The 25,756-nt window shown below is 35.2% G+C and overlaps 4 protein-coding genes across 4 annotated transcripts; 1 reads left to right on the top strand and 3 right to left on the bottom strand.

The window, feature by feature from the left end:
* Positions 1 to 386: 386 nt before the first annotated feature.
* LOC143625836 (uncharacterized) lies at positions 387 to 6,456 on the bottom strand (the record flags this gene model as incomplete). The annotated part of the gene is made up of 11 exons (XM_077096072.1): positions 6,397 to 6,456; positions 5,970 to 6,303; positions 4,819 to 4,996; positions 4,690 to 4,739; positions 3,815 to 3,907; positions 3,643 to 3,731; positions 2,786 to 2,864; positions 2,596 to 2,678; positions 2,334 to 2,412; positions 1,008 to 1,599; positions 387 to 535 (listed from the first exon to the last, which is right to left on the bottom strand). Coding segments are annotated over exons 1-11 (1,758 nt in total), but the record flags the coding sequence as incomplete, so codon positions are not given.
* A 6,086-nt stretch (positions 6,457 to 12,542) lies between these two features.
* Positions 12,543 to 16,750, bottom strand: LOC143625892 (cation/H(+) antiporter 28-like). The gene is made up of 4 exons (XM_077096110.1): positions 16,574 to 16,750; positions 15,073 to 16,065; positions 13,733 to 14,320; positions 12,543 to 13,231 (listed from the first exon to the last, which is right to left on the bottom strand). The coding sequence occupies exons 1-4, from the start codon at positions 16,748 to 16,750 to the stop codon at positions 12,620 to 12,622; spliced, it is 2,370 nt and encodes a 789-aa protein (XP_076952225.1). The 3' UTR covers positions 12,543 to 12,619.
* A 2,446-nt stretch (positions 16,751 to 19,196) lies between these two features.
* On the top strand, positions 19,197 to 24,086 carry LOC143625895 (peptidyl-prolyl cis-trans isomerase FKBP42-like). The gene is made up of 9 exons (XM_077096113.1): positions 19,197 to 19,212; positions 19,338 to 19,434; positions 20,184 to 20,252; positions 20,493 to 20,672; positions 21,216 to 21,305; positions 21,393 to 21,577; positions 22,342 to 22,464; positions 22,552 to 22,704; positions 23,647 to 24,086. Exons 2-9 carry the CDS (start codon positions 19,395 to 19,397, stop codon positions 23,977 to 23,979), a joined length of 1,173 nt encoding a protein of 390 aa, XP_076952228.1. The 5' UTR covers positions 19,197 to 19,212; positions 19,338 to 19,394; the 3' UTR covers positions 23,980 to 24,086.
* A 787-nt stretch (positions 24,087 to 24,873) lies between these two features.
* LOC143625835 (uncharacterized) lies at positions 24,874 to 25,398 on the bottom strand. The gene has a single exon (XM_077096071.1). The coding sequence runs from the start codon at positions 25,396 to 25,398 to the stop codon at positions 24,874 to 24,876; it is 525 nt and encodes a 174-aa protein (XP_076952186.1).
* Between the last annotated feature and the right edge of the window lie 358 nt (positions 25,399 to 25,756).

The following is a 25,756-nucleotide window of genomic DNA, read 5'->3' as shown; positions in this document are numbered from 1 at the left end:
AAAAGAATTCTTAGCATAGAGAACAAACTATCATCTGTTGAACCTACACCCCTTCCCCACGCTACCACAGAATAATTCACAGCTACCGCACTCACTGTCTCTGCTTCTGAGAAACAAACCGAATTCCTTGTTTTCCAAGATCCACGTTCATCACCTTTCCATCATCTGAAGCAACCGATACGTTACACGCATCTTCAGAAACTTCACTTACCGTCCCCTTGTGCCTGCACGAATACAGTTTTAGGATACGGAAATCACCGTTTTAACCTTCTAATATAACTATAATTACATACTCACCAACTATTATTGGATGGCTGATGAACTTCTACAATCTTTCCAACCGCATGTTTTCCCAGCTTCTGAATTATCCACTTCCCATCCATTGCCGGTCTCTTTCTCTTTGACCGCTGACCCTTGACACAGCTCTTATCATCCTCCCCGGGAGAACCCCACGAACTCTGATCATCGCCATACGGGTTCTTAAACTTCAGTTTCAATAGAGGTTTCAGTTCCCTTTTAGGCGGACTATCGCCACCTGTTTCCATATATTACAACAATCTTTTAAGTTAGATAGAGAAAAAGTCGCATAAATAGTCCCTGTGGTTTGACCATATTGCATGTCTAGTCCCCAGATTTTAAAAATTACAAACCTAGTCCTAACATTTGTGAGATGCTTACGTTTATTCTCCACTGTTAATCTCACATAGATTTTAACATAAAAGTGATGCCATGTGCCATTCATGTGAGTTTATTGTGTCTTTTCAAATTTGGAACTCTAATAAAATACCATTTCAAGCTCCAGAACTCCTAGCGCCGACCTTATCACCTTCGATCAGTGTAAAATCAAAGATTCAATGCATAATAGAAGGTGACGAAGTGGATGTTAGAAGTTCAGGAGTTTGAAAGAGTATTTTATTAGGGTTCCTGCAATTTTCAAAATCTGAGAGGGGCCATTTATGCAAATTTCTATTAAACAAAATTACAAATTTTATAAAACAGAAACTTACTTTTGGAAGTGGTCAACTCTGGGATAGACTTTGATGGAGAATTCACTACATTTTTATTCCTGCCACCTAAGTGTATAACCAACTTAGTCTTAGTATTATTGGGTTTGATTTCGGTCTCATCCAGTTGACTTGACCTTTGACTTTTCATTTTGTGTCTTGAGCTTCTATGATCGGTTTTCAATGGATCCACCACATTAACAACTTTAAGTTTTAGAGGTTCCGGTCGGTCAACAGGCCGGTCAACACCGTCGGTCAGATTGGCTTCCTCGTCCTTGTTATCCCCTGTGATGGACCCTATAGATTGAGCATCACTGTGTTCAATTCTACCAAACTTGTACTTCTTGTTTCCTGGTTTCTTATAATTCTTTTTGGGAGAATTATTGGCTAGTCCTTTAAGAGAAAACTTTATTGAATGGCCATATTCCTTTTTTACTGGTGGTTCATCATCCTCGTCATCAGAATAAGGCGTGATGGCAAATATTTCTTGCTGAGTTGGCAGTCCAGCAGCAGCTCTTAGGCTTGCAATTAAGTCCTGGTCAGCTTTGTCTCTCCTCCTCCATAGCTCTTGAACAGCATCCTCAAGGTCCCTAACCTGAAACACCAAACGAATCAAAGTCAACCCTAAATAACTGACCTGGATGTGGCGAGACGGTTGGGTGTTCATTACTGGTTAGAGTGGGTTTGGATTTTATGTACAGGTAACAAGTTGAAATGAGTGAGATACTTTTTTGTCCATCGTTTACGAAATTTATAAATAATTAAAGTGTTATGCGATTACAAAAACAATATTTACTGCATGGGAGATATCATATGTAACCTTAAGAACTTGCACGGTAAAAATATTATATAAAAGATACACATTCAAGACACTTCAAATTTCACATTTACCCAATTCATTAAATAAAAATTATAATATGGCTATTACGCCTTTCTTCTCCTTACACGTCAAACTCTCGTAACCTAAATTTTTACATAAGGGAAGGGTATTTATATCATAAATATGAAAAAAGAGTATATTTGATAATTGATATTACAATCCTTTGTTGGATAAATATGATAGAATTCAAGGGTTTGAGGAGGATATATAAAATTGCTTCCTATTACATTTTGATAATCTAAATCTTTGAATTAAACGAATTAGAAGATTGTATGCATATAAAACAGATTTTGGACAGAAATTCAGCATAAATGAAATGTTCCCTATTACTAATTTTACCCTTTTAACTTTAAGTTAAAAGACAGCTCATATTGATCCAATCATAAGTAAATGAATCGAACTGCCACCTCTAGGTTTACCACATTTTGTAGCTGAATCTATATTCATACCTGGTAACATTCTCCACGGCATGAGGCACATGTGTACTGCAGGTGATTATTCACTTGAAATTGCAAATACTTTTCATCACTGCAATAAAAAAATTCACAGTTACAAGAAGTTCTAATGTTAAAAAGGGAAAGAGTATGTCACTGACTTCCACTTTATGCAGCAAGAATTTCCCAACAGAATATGAGTATGAAAACAGTGTCCAAATAATTCAACAGTTAAATGAAACGAATCTACAAGATCATAATCAGGTAGAAAACATACCTAATTCCATCACAGCGACAATGCACCCACCGCTGACAGATGTCACAACAAACCATGGGTGTCGATTCAGAGTCTCTATACACCTGTTGTTATTTACACCATCAATTAATATATATCAATATATAGCATGTAACTACCCGAATAAAACTTATAAAAATGCAAGCAATAATACATCATATGTTAATCATACCTTTAGACAAACAGGGCAATAATTTCCCTTCACAAACAATCTTCCACAAGCATCACAGCAAGTATACCCTAGAAACCACCTTCAAAATGTTGTTTTGAAAAAAAAAATAACTTCAAGTAAAGATAAAAACTACCATCTTCAGTTTTCAAAAGCTAATAAACAGAGGGAAAACCTTTTTATCAAACAAATAAATAATGCATTAGTTATGATTGCAAAAAAAATTAATAGAACAAAATCTCAATTCTTTGGATAAAAAAAATGATTTAGAAAGTTGCATTTGTTAAAAAGAATACGAGCACTTAATCCACTTAAACTAGGCCTATAAACGACCCGAACGAAACATGCTTGTGTTTGTTTGTTTAACTTTATCTGAACAAACGATCGAGCACGAACAACTAAGCAAACAAGGTTTTCTTGTTGGTGTTTGTTCGTTAAGAAAAGGAACGTGTTAGTGTTCGTTGTTAACAATATAAATGAACGGTTCACGAACGTAAACAAACAATCAGAAACTGAGGTACAACCAATTAAAAGTGCTGTTAAAAAAAACAATTAAAAAGATGTGAGCAACAATGTGTTGGGCCTAAAAAGTTATTAGAACAAGACTTTGGATAAAGATATTAATGAATGTAAACGAATGAACATAAACAGACATAAAACTAATGAACATAAACGAACGAACATAAACAGACGTAAAACTAATGTATATAAATGAACGAGCATACGCAATTAAACGAACAAACCTGAACGAACGTTCACAAACACAAATGAACGAACGAGCCATGTGTTCATGTTCGTTCGTTTAACTAAATTAACAAAATTTTGTGTTCATGTTCGGTCATTTAGTAAATAAGCAATACCTGAGACTTGAACCGTTCCCTGGGACTTTAGATGCACAGCTGTGACAGCTTGTATGCTTGGGGCACAAGTAAGGTCCTCTGCTCACATTCTGAAAATTCTCAAAAGATTAAAAAACATTATGGTACCATTTTAGTAACTGTAATAAGAAAACAAAAAAGATCGGCATTTTACCTTGTGTGGAGGGTGTTGACAGTAACAGTGATATGCACCATCACATCTTCTGCAAAACATGAGCTTGGTTGGATCACCAGTTCTTCTGCATACCTAGTTTACAATGTCATTTGAAATATTAAAATAAATAACATAACAACAAGGTTTTATGCCAAATTGATTTAACTAATTAATACATGCTACAACCACTTCTACAAATGTCAAACAAACACAATATGCTCAAAAAGTTTCTCAGTTTTCAAACTTATTACTCTTTAGGTTTAACTCAAATCAAATGCACTTTATTGCATACTATTTGGGTAGTTTCAGAACTAAACACCCGGCACTTCAAAATTTTTTTTGATTATTACTTTTGTATTTGGATCTTAACTGGACTAATGTGAGCCTTTATGTAACTACTTTAGGGGATAAAAGTGTAGGTACCCCCAAACCAACTGAACCAGAGTGACCACCAGAGATGCACATAAAAGCCGTTTCTGGGAAACCAAAACCGAGAACCAACTGAAACCGGTTTGGAACCAAAAAAACGTAGGTTTGGGACCGGTTTTAAGATTTCAATGCAGACACTTATTTGAGAATCTGTTTGTAACCGATATTAAGAACAGGTTCTGACCTTTTAAACTTCTAGCAATTAAAAAACGGCTATAAAGCCAAAAAAAATAGCGTTTGGAGGTTAGACCATTTTGCCCACGTATATTAGCATAAATAAGGTAATGAATGTGTTTGTTTAATCATAGCACTCAAAAACGAAAAACAATGAAAAACTCAGGAAAATATATGAAAGAAGTATAACCCAAGTTCCAGAGGAGTTAACACCAAATGTCGCATGTGAGCACATGTTGAATTAAGAATTAGCACGTTAACTAATTACTAACCTCACATACACGACACGAAGGACAGGTCCAAGAGCTCCAGTGAAACAAATCTGCAATTAACATTACAATTATCAGGAACAAGATATAAACAAAAAATAAGGCATGATTATTAATTACAATTAATTGTACCTCTATCATGAGCCCAAGCTTTCAAACAGCCCCTGTGATACTTCTTACTACAGTTTTTGCATGATAGCATCTTCCTTGCTTTCTCACTTCTTTCATTTTCACCAGAAAAGCAAAGGCGACACATTATTTTGGCATTAGAGACACCTTGTTCTTCTCCATCAGCATCTTTAGTGACACTCTGTAAAACATATCAATTACACTCAAACATAAACATGAGTGAACAAGCTTGAAACATCAAGTCTGGATGGTTTGGGTCCACTTGAAGGCCAAAAAAGATTAAACTGTTTCTAATATTTTAATATATAATCTTCAAACGGATTACAAGTCTAACAACCTTAGTTATTGAAACTACAATAATCAATGTTTCAAAATTATGACTGAAACAGACAAATGAAAATAGCATTGTGCAGATGTATTACACATCACTCACTTTAGTCAGAGATTAGTCAAAGATAAACAATATGCAGGGCATTCTGGTTAAAAAAAACTTGACCAGCGATTGTTCTAAAATAAAATTCTGAAAAATTAGTAGTCTAACAGATGTTGAAACTTAAAAGATACCACTTGCAAGAAATAAATACTGCATATAGCGTGACACATTGAGTTAACACCTATATTACAAAAGAAACGGACAAAACGCCTATTCAACTTGATCAGTAACAAATAAAAATGCATTACCATAATACTGTGGTGTCATATTGATAAAGCACCTAGAAAAAGCTTAATGTACAAAAAAACTAGTTATAAACAAGAACCTTCATAGTGCTATAATCAATTCCCCTAATGTCTTTACTCCACTATCAAAATTTGACATTCTCAATTACACAGATTTCATCATTAAGTTCAATATTATAAGAACACATTACACACACATGACACATATATAAAGATATGTTATTGGCTCAAATGATCTACACAGCCTGTAATAATTTAAAACCTGCTTCAACATTCTAAGGCACACCATTATGCTTTCATCAAAAATCCACCATATGTTGATTATATCACTAGGAACATGAGTAAAACATAAGCCCTAATCTTAATTATTTAATCACATACATAAACATGATCATCAAATACTCAATTACATAACATTGAACACCACAACAATTTTAAAGCAAATAATATACAGAACATACAAAAAACAAACTTACCACAGTCTCTCCGGATTCAAATCTCCGAGCATAATCCTCGGCCACCAAAGAGGCCGCAGCCGCCTTCTTCTGCATAGCCGCTCGCTTATTCCTCGCCGACAACATCTCCTCCGCTTCCAAAACCGCTGGATCAACCGTCATCCGCGGCTGCGGCGGAGCAGGCACAACCGTAACCTTGGGAACAAGCACCTGTACCGTCTTCTTCTCATCTTTAACCGACCACGGGTCCTCCAGAAACGATTTCAGCTTGGCAATTTCATCCAGAAACCCCTGTTTCCCCTCATGGCTCTGCAACTCGCGAGGAAACCCTAGCGAGCAGTAGCAGATTCGACGACTAGAAGAGAATTAAGAGAAAATAAACGGTTATAGTGAGCGGGAAATATAATAGATACATGTTGAATTGGAGAGTGAGTACCGATTAGATTACCTTGTAATTGGGCAGGCGACGTGAAAGGCCATAGCAATGAGAAATTGGGGGTTTTTTTTTATAAGAGATTTTAAAGGCTTGTTATTTTTATTATTATGGATATGGATTCTTTTATTTTGTAGGTTTATTTATAAGGACCTAAAGATGCAACACGGGGGTACATTATCACAAACTAATTAAACTCATTATTACTATTTATTCTTTAATAATCATAGAAAATATTTAAAATAGGCATAGGCGTAGTGGCAGGCCCAGTAAAAATTTTCATCGAGGTTGGAAGGTCGGTGTCAAAATTTTATAAGGATTGATCGGGATTTTAACATATATGCCTTTAAAAAAGCTTTATCACAGGAGTCTGCCGACACCTATACCTTTGGTGTGGGTCCGCCACTGCATAGGCGGGTGCTGATAACTTGTGTTGTGTCGTGCCTGTCAGGTATCCATTAATCGTTACATTTTTATGATGGGTTCAAGAAATTACATGTTTGTAGTTTTGTATGGTTAAAAGTTATCTTTTGAAATGTTTATTATCGAAACTTGGTATTAAACTCACATGAAAAACCGACTTGAAGTATCAACTACTCAACTGTAATTATAAAAATTCTACAATTTTAATAATTTAACAATTCTAAGTTATGTTATGTCACTTTATGTTATGCTATTGTTATAATATATTATTGTAATTGTTATATATGTTATGTTATTGTTATGTTTTATGCTATGTTATGTTATGTTATAACGTAACATGATATGACATGACATAACATAAAATAACATTAAGAATAGGAAGATACGATGATGAGGATGAGTTTGAATAATTTAGATATTGACTTGTTTTTTATACTGAGACGAACCTAAAAACTTCCGAATACATGGTAGAGAGCCTAACTAGTTGTGATACGTTTGATTTTTGTTTATCATGCCAAAAGAAAATATATAATCTTTAAAGTTATGTCACACCTCGATCCAGGGCCTAGGCATGACTACCCGGTTGGTACCTGTTTTATAAATATATCAGAGTAGCCGGTTCATTTTAGCGGAAGTCTTTTATATATAAAATATTAATTTACATTGAAAAATTACTCGGGAATTAAATACCCGAGTATTTAGTTACAAAATATTGTTGTATTATTATTACAAGGATTATATTGAGAGTTGATCCATCTTGAGCGATATTCAATCTCATGACTCCTAATCCTTGTCTATCAGTATCAGCATTTAATTACCTGCAAGGGTTGGAAAAACACGTCAGTTATGTGCTGGTGAAACGTTGACTCGATAAAATAGTTCATAATAGTCGTTAAATACAAACATAGTTTTCTGTTTCACAAACTCAGTAGGAACGCCTGTCGTTCCTGGGATTTGTACCACTGCCCTACACACACAATTCAAAGATTCCCCGAGTACATAGCCCCTGTTCGGAGACAAATTTCCCCTAGGCTATGTGACCATGTTGGAGAACTGGTTATGACTAACTTGGTTTTGTATGCCAATTATGTACGGATCCAGACACATGTGTATTCGGTCTGAGTTGCTTTTTATTATCTATTTTGTATTGTAACGATTTTAGAGACAAATAATCTCACGCAAACATTTATCAGACTCTTTACAATAAACAACCTGTTTACTACAAGAGTAAAATCAGTTCAGTCGGTAAAAGGTTTAACGTGTTCACATGTTGTTGTTAGTTCGGTGATATTCAGAACGTTTTTCCTTCAGTATGCTATTAACCTATATCTGTAATAGGTATGCATAAGTACCTTAATGGTGTTTCTTGATTAAATCAGCAAACTTTAAGTCTGATTCAGTTCAGCAGACTCTTGGTTTGATCAGCAGACTTTAAGTCTGATTCGGTTCAGCAGACTCTTGGTCTGACCTAACCTTAGTAGAGTTACAGTCGTTTATGAAAATATACTTTGTATTTACATATGACGTTTGGGATAGCATGCTTTGGCCTAATAGAGCCTATCACGTTGGCGAACTTCTCTAGGTAAGTAAACGGGTCCCGCGGTTGATTGGGGTTTGTACAAATTACTTACCTTAGGCAAAAAGATTCTACTAGTGATATCCCCCTTTCAATTACTGCATGCCCGTCAAAATATAGTTTTGATAACATTACTTCTTGTGGAAGTAACGTCATTACTTTGATAAAACATGTGACATTCGTCAATTTCGGGTCTTGTTTGTATTCGTTTTTGTATTTGTTTATTATGTAAACCGACCCGATTTGTAAACCGAAGCTTATGTTATAATCAAAATGATGGATTTATGTTACAATATTGTTTCACACTTGTTGGGTCTTGAAAACATCCTATTTTTATTTTTATTTATTTATTATTTATTTATTTATTTATTTATTTATTTATTTTTTTGTTGTTTTGTGTTTTTGTCTTGATCTATTTTGCATGAAAACTCTTGTGTCTCACACCCATATTTGACCACCAACATTACCCTATATATACACCGCCTTTCCTCTTCATTTTCCCTTGCTAGAACTCAAAAAAAAAAACAAACTCTCTCAAACATCAAAGATTCAAGGTTATCTTCTTAAGTGTTCTTGAAGTATTTTGATCTTTCATCTTAATTAGTTTATGTAGCCTTATTAATACTTGTTTATGGTTGTGCAACATATATATAATATACACCCCTTGTTTACCTTTGGTAGTTACTTCTCCGATTCCGGTCGGTGAGGTTTCGGACCCCATAAGGCAAGGCTTCATGGAGGACTTCGTGTCCTTGATATATATACATCTATATAACTTGTTCATACATATTAATCTTGCTTATTTTAGTTTGTTGGTCATGTTTACAAGTTCCATGGTTATGGGTGTTTAAGAGTCTATGCTTCGGTTTAACCGTAAATAGCTCTAAACCGTAAACCGAACTTTGTTACTAGTTTTGTTTGTTTAAACATACTTAGTGTTAGATCTAAGTTTCTAAAATCATTTTTACAAATTCTATGGTTATGGGTTTATAGAATCTTACCTCGGTCTTAACCCGAAACACGATCCGAACCGAAAACCGAACTTTTGTTTAAAGACTTTATTGTTAACTTTTGGTATTTTTTTTATTTGTACATTATTATACAAGTTATTTAGTGTTTGGACATGTGGAAACCATCTATGAACTTGTTGTAAGATGGAAACCGAACCAAACCGATTCTTGCTCGGTTAAGACACACAAGTGTGTTTTTTTTAGCCATCAAGACTTGTATATTTCTTTAAAAATAGTTACAAATTGATTTTTAAATATTTTCTTAAGTACTTGGAAATGTTGGATCCAACTTGATCTCATAACAAAGTTTGGACCGACAAAATCGAACACTCGCTTAACGTGCGTTGTTAGTTCTAAAACAATGGAACTACATACTTGGTTAAGTCTTATTAAATTTTATTGAGTTATCTCATAACATTCAATATTTTGGAAAGTTGACTTTGGGTTTGACCAATTATCAAGACCCGAACCGACAACCCGAACACTCGATAAAAAAAACCCGTTTTAGTATCTTTATTCCAAAGGGATTTGCATTCTTGCATTTTACCCACCTTATTACTTAACATAGGTTGAGTAAATATTAAGGTTAGATACTTTAACCCGGTTTCGAGCAAACTTACATTTTTAAAGGGTTATTATTATAAATTCTTAAATAGTCACATTTTAAACCTTGAACTTTAATTATTTACATTTCTCAACATTTATTTTGTTTAAAGACCTTCAATACAACCTTTCTAAATTCAAGACTTCTTTTCTTTTCAGGCATTATACGTTAAACTCGTCGTTCCGACAACTCTCCAAATTATCATCTTTCAAGTTTACCACTTGAAGGTGAGTACTTCATACCCCATTTTCCATCTTTTATTTTGGGGGTGACGTTTCATACTTATTCAACAAAATGCGTTATATTTGAATCTTAAACCACAAACGTAGTTGTATACTTTACCTAAATAATTGCTCGATTTGGTGTTCTATGCTTATATGCCTATGTGTTTATCGCTTTTGGTTGGTGGAACTATAAAATCCTAGACTATTTGGCATCCCCTTATAGCAAGGTGTCGTTAACGTAATGCAATTAACGATAACTATAAAATCCTAGACTATTTGGCATCTCCTTATAGCTAGGTGTCGCTAATGTGTTTAGCGATATCTATTTATCCAAATTACCGCTTTTATTTATCGTTTCGTATGCAAGTTTTGTGGCTATCTTTATTATATACTAATATGATTAAACTTATGAATTGCTCACCGACCTTTGTGTTGACAAACTTTATTTTATGAAATGTTGTATGTTTGCATCTTGGTTGATTTATGATTGTGAAGAAAACGACATCAAAGACCTTAGGATATTAGTAAAAATGAACAATATCAATTTGCCATATTTTGTGATATCTTGTTTATGGTTATTTTATGGATAATTGTTATGTGACATTTTCGATGTTGTGAAATGAAATGAGTTTATTAAATACTGTCACTTTAATTAGTGTCATGTGCTTATGGCCAATCGTTACACCTCGGTATGTTCCGCCGCCTTTGGTCGGGGTGTGACAAAACATTTATTTGGAAAATCAGTTATGTTTAACGACTATACCCTTAACTAGGTTATAAATAACTATATAATAAAGCAACTAAAGCATAATCCCTATCTTAGTCGGCTACTTGAGAATAAGACCTAGAAAAGATCAGCAACTCGTCGGTTAATGCTTCGTTTAATAAGGCAGCGGGTTGTTAGCTGCGCCTCGGAACCTCGTTTTTTGATTAAAACTCGCGAGAACAAGCCCTTAGAACATCGGAAAACCCTTGGCACGAATTCCTAGGTTAACTATGTGAAAAGTGAAGTGAAATGAGATGAATTGGATCAAACCCATAGCTGCCCTTTAATAGCCAGATTTTGGCCATCTTCGCGTTGCGCGAAGATACTTCGCGTTGCACAAACCGCCTTAGCGCCACAATTTTACACGTGGCCTGTCTCGTGATGCCACGTATTGACACGTAGTTGGACACGTGGATTAGATTACTTAACCAGGTTTCGCGTCGAGCGAAGTAACACTTCGCGTCGCGCGAAAGTCCTATATTCTTGAATTGTGTGCCAGCTACTTTGCGTAGCGCGAAGGAGTTTCAGTCTCAGTTTCGCGTTGCGCGAAAATTACGCAAAACCAGAATTTTCATTTTCAGTCCCTTAACTTTCCGAATTTACATTTTTAAACCAAAATTAAATGGGGTATTTTTCACGGTGTTACAAATTAATTACACGGTTAGTCCCTATGTTGTTTTTTTTTTAATGTAATAAGTTTGGGTAACAAGGCTTAATTTTAAGTAACATGTTTAGGGACTATGCTTTATTTTTTGTAACACACTTAGATACTAACATTAACGAACGTTAAAACTTAACTGAAAAGCCTTCACTTGACTAACGTATAGGGTATTTTTGTCATTTTTTAAATAAATATCATTTTCATAATTTATTAGATAAATACCCCTTTTAAAGAATCCTTGCTCGTACTCACACCGGCTTGTATTCGTCACAAATCTGACTGTCATTTAAAAATTAGTTATGTGGTTAATGCGATAAAAATGATTTCACTTGACACCTCTAGCTTTGATACATTGTGTATAATGTACGCACTTAAATTTAGTTTTATTAACAAATACCATAATGTTTCAAAATAGAGCTAAATATTCTTTGCCATGGATAAGAACTCGTTTGTATAGCCATACTTAGGTGAACATAAGTGGTAACGAGCAATTATTATACATGTCCTTTAAAACGAGACATTTTTTAAGAACTTCGCATCTTTAAACAATTACCTTAAGGATGATGGTCAATATAAACAAGAACGTCACCATATTTTATGAATAATTCATTTAAAGCGCAATTCAATTATAAAAAGTTAGTTTATTTTAGTGGTTAAACACAAGCATTTTAATGTTTAGGTCATGAGTTAAAATTCCCCGGCTAACTCGCACTTCCGTCTTGGCGGATCCCCCCCCCCCCCCCCCCCACTTATTTCTTTACCCTTTTTCACTTTGAATTTTCTTACAATTTTATTCTTTGTTTCTTTTTGTGTGTTGTTTGATTATGTTCTTCTTACATTTTTATTCTTTATTCATTATTATTTTTTATTGCAGGTACGGCAACTGATATTTTATAATAGATAAAACATAACTCAAATCAACGATTTAACAATTCTTTTTACATTCTTGATTACTACTTTACAACTATACTAACTTACATAATAGAGAACTCTTCATGTAGACCCTGAAGTTTCCCTCTAAGTTTATGTTGTTGAATAATCAACACAGAAGCTGTTGTTGAAAAATCAGTTGCAGAAAGAATGTCCCCAATTGGACCCAACTCAGGACAAGCCTCCCAATCATTCATACCCGCGGTCAAGGTTGAGTTGACCCGGGCCCCCCGTCCCACAATAAACAGACCGTATTCGCCTTCTAACGACTTTATCGTCGAATACGTCTCACCCGAGTTTGAAAGGTACTTCTCCATATACGCAACATGTCCCGTGGCTACATGTCGGTCATAAAACTCGGCGAAAAACTCGTCGTCTTGCTTCAGTTCTTCCTCATACTCTGTTGTTTTGGCTCTAGCCCTTGTTATCCTTGATGACACATTGTTTCCATTTGTGTCTAATAGGAATCTTATGATTGTGAGTTTAACTCCAGGGTGTCGGGCCACACGACCTGCGTAAGAGAGTGCTTCGCGATCGTCTTTTCCGGCTATGAATATGATTGCTGCATTCATGCATTTGGTTGATCTTGTTAACTGGATGGATCCGAGACCTCGGTCAACTAATACGCCAACTGAACATGGTGCGTGGCGTAGAACCTGTGTTGGATATATAACGTTTGCGTTTCATTGTTGTTGCTATAGTAACATTATTAAAAAGAGTTATCATATACATGTAACATGTATATTTAACATATTAGATAAAACCTAATTAAATAATAAGCTAGTTTAGGCTCGCGAGCCAACTTAAGTGAAGCTCGGGCTCGTTTATTAAACAAGCTTATTTTTAGGCTTGACTTCGTTTAATCTTGACTCGATTCAAGTTTTTTGCAATCCAATCTCGAAAATAGGTTAGTAGTTATCAAAAATAATGAAATTTGATTGGAAAAAATAAAGTTAAAGTTGCCATATATATGAGACAACGATTTTAGTTTCGTGAGCAATTAATAACAAAAGAAATTAAATTTCACTTAACTAAAGTCGTTATCTCATATAGCGACAATGACTTTTTCATTTCAAGTCATTGTCTTAGATATAACAAGTATAATCTAATAATCTAGTACTTTAATAGTGATATATATATATATATATATATATTACCTTTCTATTGACACTACGAAACTCCAAATAGCTTGTGTTGAATGTCCCATCTTGTTGATTCTTGTGGAACGGGAGGATGATCAACGACGCCAACAAATCTTCCGCAAGTACACAAATGTCGTGATGCATCGTCGCAAGAGGGCAAAGCGTAAGCAATCTTTTTACCTCAATCCCTTCAGAGTGGTCCCTGACATGATTATTTATCGTGTTCGTGATATTTTCTCTCATCTCCAAAATACCTTCATCCGTTATGGCCATCGCGTCCACTCCTTCACCACGCACTAGCGTTGATGCAGTCGCGTCGTTCAACTCGATCATATCGTTCACATAAACCATCATACTTGGTTGAGTTGGCCCTTGGGAGATTTCCATGAAGTTAATGGCTGATTGAATGTTTTCTGGACCATGAAGGCATAAAATCATGCGTAGCTCGTTGGATGGGTTGTGCCATTGGAGTGCCATTCGTTGTGTTGGTGATTGCTTTCTTGCGCGCTCGATTATGTTTTTGACAACCATTGGGGCGTAGATGAAGGTGAGGAAACTCACCATTACCATAACTACACTGTCTGAGGGACTAATTATATTTCTCTGCATATGATATAAACCCCGTGTCACAAACCAAAAATATAGTTATTTTCTAATGAATTTTTAAAAAAAACATTGGTTTAAAATCATGATGAGAAAGGGATTTTTTTTGTTGGACTTCAAATTTAATTTATGTTAGTCATTATGAAAACTTATCACCAACAGATTACTAAGGGATCATTAACACGAATAAATGCAAAATTGGTCAAAACTAATTTGTTGGAAAAAAGTGCAAAATTGGCCATAACCAATTTGTTGGAAAAAAGTGTATCGCGTCTGTTGTAGGTGTGGTTATTAGTGATCCCTTGGTAGATTCCATCCTAAATTGTCGGTAAATTGATTACGCATGCTATGTTCTCCAATAGTCATCGACGAGAACCACTTTCACTGATATATTTGGTTATTTTCAATGGCTACGTTCGTCACTTTAAGCCCTCTGTTTTATATTGTCTCGTCGAATTGAATTTCCAAAATGTTTGTCATCTTGCAGCTGAAGTGGCTATTTCATATAACATGAATAGCGGAAGACAAAAGTTCTTGACACGAGTGCCACATGACTATCTAATCTAGTTAGATTTGCATCCTTCAAGAATCTAAGGTCGCTATCTTATACAACAACCAACCAGCATTTAAAGTCCAATTAAAAAGAATCATAAATCCTCGTTAGATGTTTTTAAAATAACTAACTGAAATAACTTTTTTAGTTTGATCTATGAAATTAAAACCCATGTAAGCAAGAAATTATTAAAACTTACTTGCTTAGCCAATATAGCCATAAATATATGAAAATGGCCCTTGATACCTAAAAGCAATCCAGAAGCCATCGAGTCCTGCCAATGAAACCCCAACATCACCCCGGAAATAAGACACCCAACAACCTTCCCGACAAGTATTGTCACAAACAATAACAAAACACTAGCCCACGTTAGCCAATTACCCGCATCAAACAGACCAAAATCAACCTCAAACCCAACCCAAAACATAAACGCCGGGAAAAACAATAACCCAAAAAAATACTTCACTTTCCCAGTCAACAACTTCGACAACCTCCCGTCACGTGGCATCACAATCCCCGCCAAAAACACACTTAACATCATGTTAAACTGCGCGATCAAAGGCGATAGACTACACACGAGTACAAGACTCGCTAACGACACGATCAAATGCGACCCTTTCATTAACTTCCCGGGCGGGTTTTGACTATCGACCCATCTCATTAATAATGGTATGCATTTAGCAGCCAAAATGGTTTGAACCACAAGCACCCCTAGCATTAAAAGGATCTCCCCGACAGTACGGACCGTGAACCCGTCTACGGGGTCGAAAATAATGTACCCTATGGTAAACACTAAAAGGGAAATGAGGTCAGATATGACCGCGGTTGAGATTAAGAAACGGCCGATGTCAGATTTGCCTATTTTGAGGTCGTTGATGATGCAGGTGAGGAGGGGGGATGCGGTCCCGCATATGATGAGTGAGATGAAGACGTCGAATTCGATGCTTGGTTCGTAACTAAGGTGTAAAAATGGTGTGATGAACAAGGATAGGAGGAATGTGAGGAGTAAGCCGGTGCTTGCTACTTTTACTTCACGAACGGGTAGTCGGGTGAATATTGCGGGGTCGATTTGGAGGCCGATGACGAACATGTGGCAGATCATACCGAACTCGGCTACATAGCCGAGTGCCATGTTGGCGTCGTCGCTGAAGTTGTTGCGTAGAAATGGGAGGTTGCTTAAACAGAATCCTACCTGCATTCGTCAAGTGAGAAAAAAACAAGAATTAATAACTTGGTGACTCTGATAACGAAAAATATAACTATAAAACCGATTACAAACTCATAAGTCATAGCCATGATCACAACTTTGATTAAGTTATATAGACCATGACTCGGCAGGGGGTGATTGTTGGACTTGATTCCCATCCTCGGGATTGGCCCAACCCGCCTCATTGACTTGAGGACGGGAATTAAGTCCAGCAGTGATAATGTTCAAATAGCTCAAGGAAATGTTCAAAAGACTAACATTTTGAAAATAAATAAGTTGGCTCGTTATTTAAAATTTAAGCTTATTATGAATAAACAAGTTGAGCTGAGCTGACTAGCTTAACTTCGAGTCCGAGCTAGAACTGAAGGTGGTTGGCTCGGTTAGCTCGTTAACCAGCCCTATATAAGAAATCATATGACTCGACTTAATTGAACAAAAGTTCAAATCATGCCTAAGATATAGAATAAACAATAAATGCACAAGATGACGTTACAATGGCTTCAGAAATGATGCGCGGTTGTGAATAAGGGCGTAAGATCATGTGCAAGACGTTACACAAGGCTATCGTAATGATGAATATCAACATATTCACCGCGATATTAGCCACTTTCATGACCGTAACTTGTGTGCATCTAGGGTCTTTCGCGGTATCATTATCGTTCGAGTCCATATTTGATCTTTTGCTCGTCACACCCTACGTCCAAATCAATTTGTAACACATATCACCCATATCTTGAATCCACCCGGATGATGCCAAGGGATCTTGAGAAATAATGCTCATAAACTTAGTTATGGGATTCTTGAAACAAAATGAAAAAAGTTGGATTAGAAGGATGAAATGAAGAATGAATGTGAAGAAAGTGTGCATAGAGAAAATGGGTAGGGTTGTCACGGCCATGATGGAATTGAAAATAGAAAGAGGATAGTTGAGTGAAAGGTGAATTTGTGATTGCCTTGTGTATTAACATGAGTAAATATTGGGGGAAGTGAGTGAAGCACCATATTTTTCTATTTATTTCCAAATTCATTTGTACCAAGGATTGGTGAAATTAGCGATTTAATGGGAGCAAGTAAAAATTCAATAAATTGGTTTAAGTGTATTTGGTTTGATTTTATATTTGAATCATTATTTTAGCTTATGATCTTTGACTAACATTTTTAGCAACCTGAAATGGGAGACCAAGTGTTGTACTTTACTTTGTGGCCTTTGGTTTCAACTTGAAAATGGTAGCTTAAGTGCCATATTTTACTTTCCGATCTTTTGACTTAATTTTTCTCGTATCAACTTGAAAATGGTAGTTTAATTCTTATATTTTACTTTACGATATTGAAGTTTAAATTTTCATATCAGATATCATAGTGCTTAAGTTTTACTAGTTAAACATTATAGTAAAAACAGATTAGGCTATGAAAACATGATCGACAGTTGTCATTTTTCCTTAAATGCTGTATATATGTTTTCAATAACGAGCTGGTAACTCATAAACCATCAGGCTGGTGAGCACTTCTTAGTTGCATCTAGTGGGCATGATTCAATCTAGAGTGGACTAAATTGAAGACTGAAAGTCTCAAACTTGAATGGATCGGAAAGACTACGACTAAAGTGAGGATGAATAGACGCATATCCAGAAAAAAGAGCAATGGAGTCGATGATGGCTTTGAACATAATTCGTAGCATCAACATGAATTTGCAAAACAACGATGACACCAATATGTAAGTTAGGTGACTAGCACCATGCAAATGCATATTTGTGCTTTTGTGGCAACCAAGGGCGGACCTAGTGTGTGTGTTGGGGAGGGGGGGGGGATTTGTGTTCGTTAAGTATATATATGTGGTTATTCCAACCCCCCCCCCCCCCCCTCAATTGGATGAACTACAAGAGGATCAGGGTCAAAAGATAAACTTATTAATATTAGAGCTTTTTCTAGCAGGCAAGTAGACAACAAGAGCTCTGCACGTCGATAGAATTACGGTGATCTCTATAGTAAGTGTGTTTGTGGTTTGACCCTTCTCAAGCTCTCACCTGTGTAGAGTTGAAGCAAAAAGGGAAGCGTGAAGTATATAATCAGCTGAGTAATATTCTGGTTAAAAGCGAATGCCATCTTATTAGCTTTCTTGAAGATTAGATAGATGAGGAAAAAAGGTTATTACATAGAAAAAAGTAAAAGTAAAACACGTGAAATTAATACAAAAGTAACAAAAAGTAAACCTACCATACATACCATAGTTTCTACTGGCACTGCTTCACGTCAAATTTACCATTAGATTTGTTTTGTTTTAATATGTCATCTTATCTTTACTACATTAATTAATTAACAGCCTACTTTTTTTAGTTTTAACATTTTATTACTTTATGATAAAAATTTATTATTATGTGACCTATTATTAATACAAGTTTTGTTGGTAGTTAAAAAAAAACAAAAAAGCAAAAAAAAAAAAAATTATCATGTGACCAGACCCAACCCAAATTTTGATTACCATTAAGCGATAAATAACAACCTTTAAAAATTTTTCGCTGCCAATAAAAAAAATGTCTGCACTCACCACTAGTGGCAGCACACACACATATATATGAAAAAGAAATATTTTATAAGTGAAGTTAGGGTTTCTCGATATGAGTAAGTCTAACCTGGCATTGCACACATATTTTTGTTGCATATAAATGAGACTTCATTGTTTCAAAATTTATTATTTTTTTATATATTGATTACATGTGATTTAATTCTTTTAAAATATTCAACCTGTTTAATAAATGTTACAAATTTTTAAACAATGATCAATTAACCAACAATCAATATCTTGTTTTATGTTTAGTAGTGTTTTCTTTTTAATCTTTAGAAATACCAACTTAAATTTACAAATAATTTCAAAAAGTTTTCTCAATCCAATAAAATGTCTAATCCATGTAAAATTTAACTTCCTTAAAGGTGACTAATTAAAATGTCGCGAACATTGGTGGCCAAAGTATAAAATTACACAAAGTTTCGCCTGCCAAAATGTGCATCCCACCCTATTACCCCAAAAAGTGGTTGTTAATTTAGTCATAAATAAATACACTCTCTCGAATCTTCTTCGATCACTTCAAAGTACGAGATTTGTAGTTACACACTTTCAATCCAATTCCAAATCAGGTAATATTCTACCAAATTGACGAGATTATTACTGTAATCGCGATTGTTGATGTTGAATTTTGTTATGTAGTTGTTGATTTGTATAATCTGATTGTGAGTTTATTGCAGTTGGCAACTGAGGCTGGTTTTGCTGACTGAAGTTAATTGACCAATAGAAAGAAGGTTTTGAGGTGAAATTGGATATGGAGGAAGTGCAACAGCAGCAGCCAATTGGATCAGCTGGTAATCATTTCATCATAATATGTTATTATTATTATTATTATCTGTCACTTTAATGATAATGCTTGTTTGTTGAGGCTTGAGAGCTGATTTAGATTCATAATTTGCAAATTCAGTTGACCTAAAATGTTAAACGTGGACTTTGTTTATCACTGTATGATTATTGATTATCAGACAGTTTGGTGAGTATAATTTTCAGTAGGTTTAACTGTTTAAGTATTTCTGGATTGTAATGAAATTGTTTGTTGAACATGAAAGGTTTAATGATTAAAATTGTGTTAGAAGTATATTAATGATGATACAAAGTCTGAAAATACAAGTGATGCCACTTGGAGGTACTGTTACATAGAGTTGTAGAGGAATTCCTCAAGGACTTTATCGTTTGTAACAAATTATACGTGTCACCCAATGTATGTATACTTCAAGATGGTTATCAATCTTTATATATCAGGAATTTGGCTCATAGCTCTTTATGTTTTGATATAATATATTGGTTTAATGGGTTCATTTAAGTCCTTGTTAAATAGTCAATTTGGCACAAAGGCTACTAGCACTCTAGCAGGGCTAGGATCTGGCACCACACTAATGTATTTATTATTCAGTGTACTTGAAATTTGAAATATGTCAATCTAATTGTGTCTAGGGCTTTAGGATATGGAAGTAATTTAATTCTTTTTATATGAAAAATGATTAAATTCCATAGTTGTGACCTTTCTAAAGTTTAGTGTATGCTTGTGTTGTATAATTTCCAGGTCAAGATGGTGAAACAGAAATCACGTCTAATGGTTCTTCTATGACTCATGCAGAACCTACTCAAAATGGTAGTGTTCCCAACACCTTGGTTCAGAAGTGATGATATATTAGAATTTTGACAAGTGGCAAAATGGGCAAGTAGGTTCCCGGGTTGGTTAATGTATCAGATGGGTTGGGTTGACCTGAAACGGCTTCTGTCAATGATTCTTAAACTTTTTATAAATGAAAATCTAACTTTCTGAGTAAACTTTGTACATTTGAAATACACTTTGGTTGAATGTTGACCCAAAGTAATACCTTGTATACAGATCAAGATGCTGATAAGGAAATTGTGACTGAAGGATCTTCATTTGTGCATAATGGGCCTCAAGATAATAACGGGCCTCCTAAAGTTGATACCAAAGTGGAAGTCATCCATGAAAAGGTTACAAAGCAGGTCATTAAGGAAGGTCATGGTGAAAAGCCATCAAAATATTCAACTTGCTTTTGTAAGTCCTCTATCCATTCGTATGGCTTTTTTTTATGCAAAATAAGTGACCACAAACAAACAACACACAGTTTATGATATGTACATATAAGCAATTTAAGAGCAGGATGCCAATATTACCCCTAATGCATTTAAGATTCCAATTGACTGGAAACACTTATAGACAATCGTATATGGGTCGGGTAGGCTGGGTAGCATGTCAAAGCGGGCTCACGTATGAACTGGTAGTTTTTGCACGGGTCAAAATGAGTTGGGTCACGGGTCAAAATGAGTTGGGTCAGGTTCGTTTGACCCAAAGCACCTTTTGTCCCAAAGTATTCAACTTATGACATATAATTAGTGTCACACATGCTTACCAAGTCATGTATGTCAATAATTATCTTATCGTTTAAATTAAATAATTTTTTAGGTTTTTATGCATTATGCAATTTCAGTGACCTCCAAATTGTGTAGGTCTGAAACTTAAGATATCATCTCATGACAATATTAACTTAAGATATCATCTCATGACAATATTATTATAAGCATGTTTATTGTTTTGTAGTGCACTACAAAGCATGGACTGAAAGTACCCAACACAAGTTTGAAGACACGTGGCAAGAGCTACAACTAACTGAAATAGTCTTAGGGAAAGGTATTGTTATTAAGAAAGTCAAAATATCATTTTTACTCTCCAATGAAAAAACAAACCTTTGACATTTAGACCCTGTTTTTGCACCAGAGAAAAAGGAGATGGCAGGATTGGCAATTGGGCTATCTTCCATGAAAGCTGGTGAGCGCGCTCTCTTACGCGTGGGTTGGGAACTCGGGTATGGTGAAGAAGGAAGCTTTTCTTTTCCAAATGTGCCACCTAAGGCAGATATCATCTATGAAGTTGAGCTAGTCGGTTTTGATGAAACCAAAGAAGTAAGTATCTATACAATGCGCTTGTGCTAATCACACGTTCAACTGGTAGCATCGCGCACAAGCCACATTCTGCACAAAAAAGTAGCTTATATCCTTTAACTGAACAAACAATCAAACACGAAGAATTAAACGCAGAGGTTTTCTTGTTCATGCTTGTTTGCTAAAAAATGAACATGTTCGTGTTTGTTTATGTTCGTTTATATTATTAATCAATGGTTCACAAACGTTAACGAACGAGCATAACTAAACATAGATGAACAAGCATAACTAAACTTAGATGAACAAACATAACTGAGCTGAAACCCGTTAAAAGTAATGTGAAGAACAATGTGTTACTTCTAAAACGTTACTACAATAACTAAGTTGTAATGGTAAAAATTTTTTTTAGTGAATATATTAACTAACCTAAACGAACAAACATAACTAAACATAGATGAATAAATTTAACTGAGCTGAAACCAGTTAGAAGTAACGTAAAGAACAATGTGTTGGGCCTGAAAAGTTATTACGGCCAAATAAAGTTGTAATGGTTAAAAAACGAACGTACACAAACAAACATAAACGAATTTCAAAAATGAACGCTCACGAATATAAATGAACCAAAAATTTTGTTCATGTTCGCTTATCAAATAAATGAACTACCCACCGAACGGTTCATGAATTCTTCACTGAACGTTAGGTTTGTTTGCGCGCCTACAAAAGGGTATTAATCAGAAACAATCACTCATCACAGGATTAAATTTGTCATTCTTGTTTTTATCAAGGGTAAAGCGCGTAGTGAAATGACAGTAGAAGAGAGAATCAGTGCAGCAGATAGGAGAAGGATGGATGGAAATAATTTGTTTAAAGAAGACAAACTAGAGGAGGCTATGCAACAATATGAAATGGTCAAACTCATTATTCTATAAAACTTAATTTGTGTATTTTATTTTATAAATATTGTTCTAACTGTTGTTTGTTCATGAACATAATAGGCCATTGCATACATGGGTGATGATTTCATGTTTCAGTTATTTGGCAAGTACCAGGACATGGCTTTGGCGGTTAAAAACCCGTGTCACCTTAACATTGCAGCTTGTTTGATAAAGCTCAAACGCTATGAAGAAGCCATTGCTCAATGCTCCATTGTACGTTTCCAATTCATAAATTATATTAGGCCTGTAAATGAACCTAACGTTTAGTGAACCGTTATTAAAGTGTTCGGCAGTAAGTTCGTCTATCTAATGAACGAACGAACATGAACAAAACTTTTTTTTTTGTTTAGTTAAACGAACGAACATGAACACATGTCTCGTTCGTTCATTTATGTTCATGAATGTTCGTTTACATTCATTAACATACTCATAAAGTTTGTTAGGCCCATTACAATATAGTGCCGTTTTATGAAATTGAAATATCACCTGTTACAATTTAGTCTAGTTGTATTACTTTTTTAAGCCCAACGCAATGAACACAAACATGCTTTGTTCATGTTCGTTCGGTTCGTTTACAGGCATAAGCGTTATGTTTTGACATGATCAAGCATTGTCCTTAACCTAGTAGTTTTAAAGATTATGGATGTACGACTAAGATCTAAACAAATATATTCTTTTACTATCAATTTTTTATTTCCAGTAAATAATAATGTGTTAATTCTAATAACATTAGAATAATTAATATATTTTGCTAATAAAGTAGTTTGAAGTTTTAGCATTTGGAATACTTCATTGACTTTTGACTTGGCTGACCCTCTTGACCTATGTGCAATTTAGCTAACTTAAAAGAAGAAAATATTTTCTCGCCTATATGACCTGCTACAAACAAAGTGTAACTCAAATCGACCCATTTACAAAATTGCTAAAGGATAAATGACTAAACTACCCTTGTATTTAACTTATTTTCTTAAATGGGTCTCATAAGTTATATTATATATTTAATTTTCTTTTGTTAAATGTAAGGGTAGTTTAGTCATTTTCATTCAAGTTAACTTTAGGGATGTACTTATTGAAGGTTAAGGACGTGATCTGCAAGTTACCTCAAACATAAATGACGCAATCAGGTTTTTACCAAAATCTATATTTATTGTTCAGATACTTGCTGAGGATCAAAATAATGTGAAAGCACTATTCAGACGCGGGAAAGCTAGATCTGAACTTGGGCAGACAGATGCTGCCCGAGAAGACTTCATGAAAGCCCGTAAACTTGCCCCTGAAGAGAAAGCAATATCAAAGGAACTGCGCGTGTTAGCTGAACATGACAAGGTTGTTTATCAAAAACAAAAGGAGCTTTACAAAGGCTTGTTTGGGCCAAGGCCTGAGCCCAAAAAGCCCAAGACGGTTGCTAGCTGGTTTGTTGTAGTCTGGCAGTGGCTGATCTCACTATTCTACAGGCTCTTCAGGCGTGAAAGGATCAAAACCGAGTGATCAGTCATTTGAATTAAAATGTTGACTTTTATGGCATTGCTTGTTTAGTTGTCTTTATATAATGTTGACTTTGTATGTGACAAATTTGTTCAAAGGGTAAACTAGTTTATAAAGCATATGGCTGTTCTATGTTGGAATCTAAGTTTTATTGTAAGTGAACTTCGAAATTTATTTGACCTTGGCTGCTACATGATGAACGAGAAATGACGAATTGATCATCACATTGCCCGTATATCCGTTTATCATATTTATACATTTTATGAACGAGAAATGACGAGTGCCATCGAGTTTTTTTCTATAAGCCGATGTCTGAGGCATTAGATGATACCATCACTTTTTAGAAAAAGAATTAAAAAAGTAGGGGTAGAATGCAAAGTAAACAACACTTGAATAGTTGAATTATTAAAAGTCTTAACACAAGGAAACCTTATAGCAAAACACAATTATTTCACTAAGTTATCTCTCATTGTATTTTTGCTTTATAACATTCCTCATTTTGTTGATTGTACATTATTTACTATGTCATTCTCATATATATTTCCCCCTGAAATCCTAAATTATAAACACACATCACAACTCATGTGAGCAACATTATGCACCGGTCGTTGATGTAAGCCAAAGTCACTGTTTCGCCTTCTTTATAGAAACGCTTGATTCGCATTCTCTATGTTTCCGTGTCTCAAATCTTGAATTCGATTTATGTGTCATTCTTTTGTTCCCTTTTCAGAAGATTGCATGAGTGAACAAGCAACTAATTGATCCCATTGCCTCAACTTTGTCTTAATTTGTTCAGGATTCTCTCCAAAAATTATCATGGATAGTGAGTCTCTAAACCAAATCAACTAATTGTACATAATCACGAAATAAATTGTACAAGAAAACTGATTATAATTGCTACACGATTATGGCATTCGACAAACCTGGGCTACAAATCTTCCATTGATCCTCACTATTACCACGTGACAAACTACCTTCGTCTAATGATTTGGATGACGATGAACCAAACGCTGCAAACTTTGACCTTGATGAACTCATGCTACGTGGACTCATCGTTGGGCTTGCAAGTCTATTCACAGCAGAATAATGATCAAGGGCAGGCAAGGTGTTAGCTAGACTTTGGCCACCTTCTTCTTCATTAAACACAAAACCAAGCTCAATGCAACCTTTGAGCTCATTGAGGTCTTCATCAGACAATTCATCAGTGTTTTCAATGGTGAGTTCCTTCTTTCGTTCTTGCATGCGCATTTGATGGCGTTTCCTTTCCCATGCTAGCTCGCGTTCGCTATCTAACATTGATAGTTGTCTTGAAAACATCTTTTTAGAGTTCCTCCAAAACGGGGGCACGCTATCTATGAGTTGACGCTCCTCATTCTCGGAGTCATAAGGTGTTGATGACGACGATGATAATGATGAAGTCATGGTTCCCTCGGTTTTAAAGTTAATGTGAGCGATCTAACGTGGAACTAGAGATGTAAATGTTTTCGAAAACACGATTAAACAGGTTGTGTTATGGTGGGTTGGGGCGACCGGGTGGAAAAACAGTTCGGCCGCCTCAACAAACAGCGAAGAATTCTAGGGGGATGAAAGATTATGAATGAATCAAAGGATGAGGTATGGTGAATGAGGTCCTTTTAGACCCCTTTGTTCTTTCTTTTAACTAGAAAGCTTTAGCCATTCATTTGTTTCTTAATATAGGTACTCAACTTAGTGGACAATAATTACTTGAGGTTGAGGTGAAGAGATCAAATAGGAGATCTTTGCTTCATTTGGAAATTTA

Source organism: Bidens hawaiensis, unplaced genomic scaffold (genome assembly GCF_021521415.1).
Source record: "Bidens hawaiensis isolate Kalapana, Puna unplaced genomic scaffold, B.hawaiensis_p1.1 tig00004242_1, whole genome shotgun sequence".
NCBI classification, from domain to species: domain Eukaryota; kingdom Viridiplantae; phylum Streptophyta; class Magnoliopsida; order Asterales; family Asteraceae; genus Bidens; species Bidens hawaiensis.
The sequence above is the reverse complement of the archived record's forward strand: the minus strand, read 5'-3'. Positions and strand labels throughout refer to the sequence as shown.

Excerpts from the sequence above, each read along its gene's own strand:
- LOC143625892 (XM_077096110.1), bottom strand. The coding sequence starts at position 16,750 with ATGGACTCGAACGATAATGATACCGCGAAAGACCCTAGATGCACACAA. Across the intron at positions 16,066-16,573 it reads GCATCATTTCTGAAGCCATT|GTAGGATTCTGTTTAAGCAA; the intron begins GTAACGTCATCT and ends TGACGAATGCAG. Across the intron at positions 13,232-13,732 it reads TTCGTAGTGTCAATAGAAAG|GTTCTACGCCACGCACCATG; the intron begins GTAATATATATA and ends TATCCAACACAG.
- LOC143625895 (XM_077096113.1), top strand. The coding sequence starts at position 19,395 with ATGGAGGAAGTGCAACAGCAGCAGCCAATTGGATCAGCTG. Across the intron at positions 19,435-20,183 it reads GCAGCCAATTGGATCAGCTG|GTCAAGATGGTGAAACAGAA; the intron begins GTAATCATTTCA and ends TATAATTTCCAG. Across the intron at positions 21,578-22,341 it reads GTTTTGATGAAACCAAAGAA|GGTAAAGCGCGTAGTGAAAT; the intron begins GTAAGTATCTAT and ends GTTTTTATCAAG.
- LOC143625835 (XM_077096071.1), bottom strand. The coding sequence starts at position 25,398 with ATGACTTCATCATTATCATCGTCGTCATCAACACCTTATGACTCCGAG.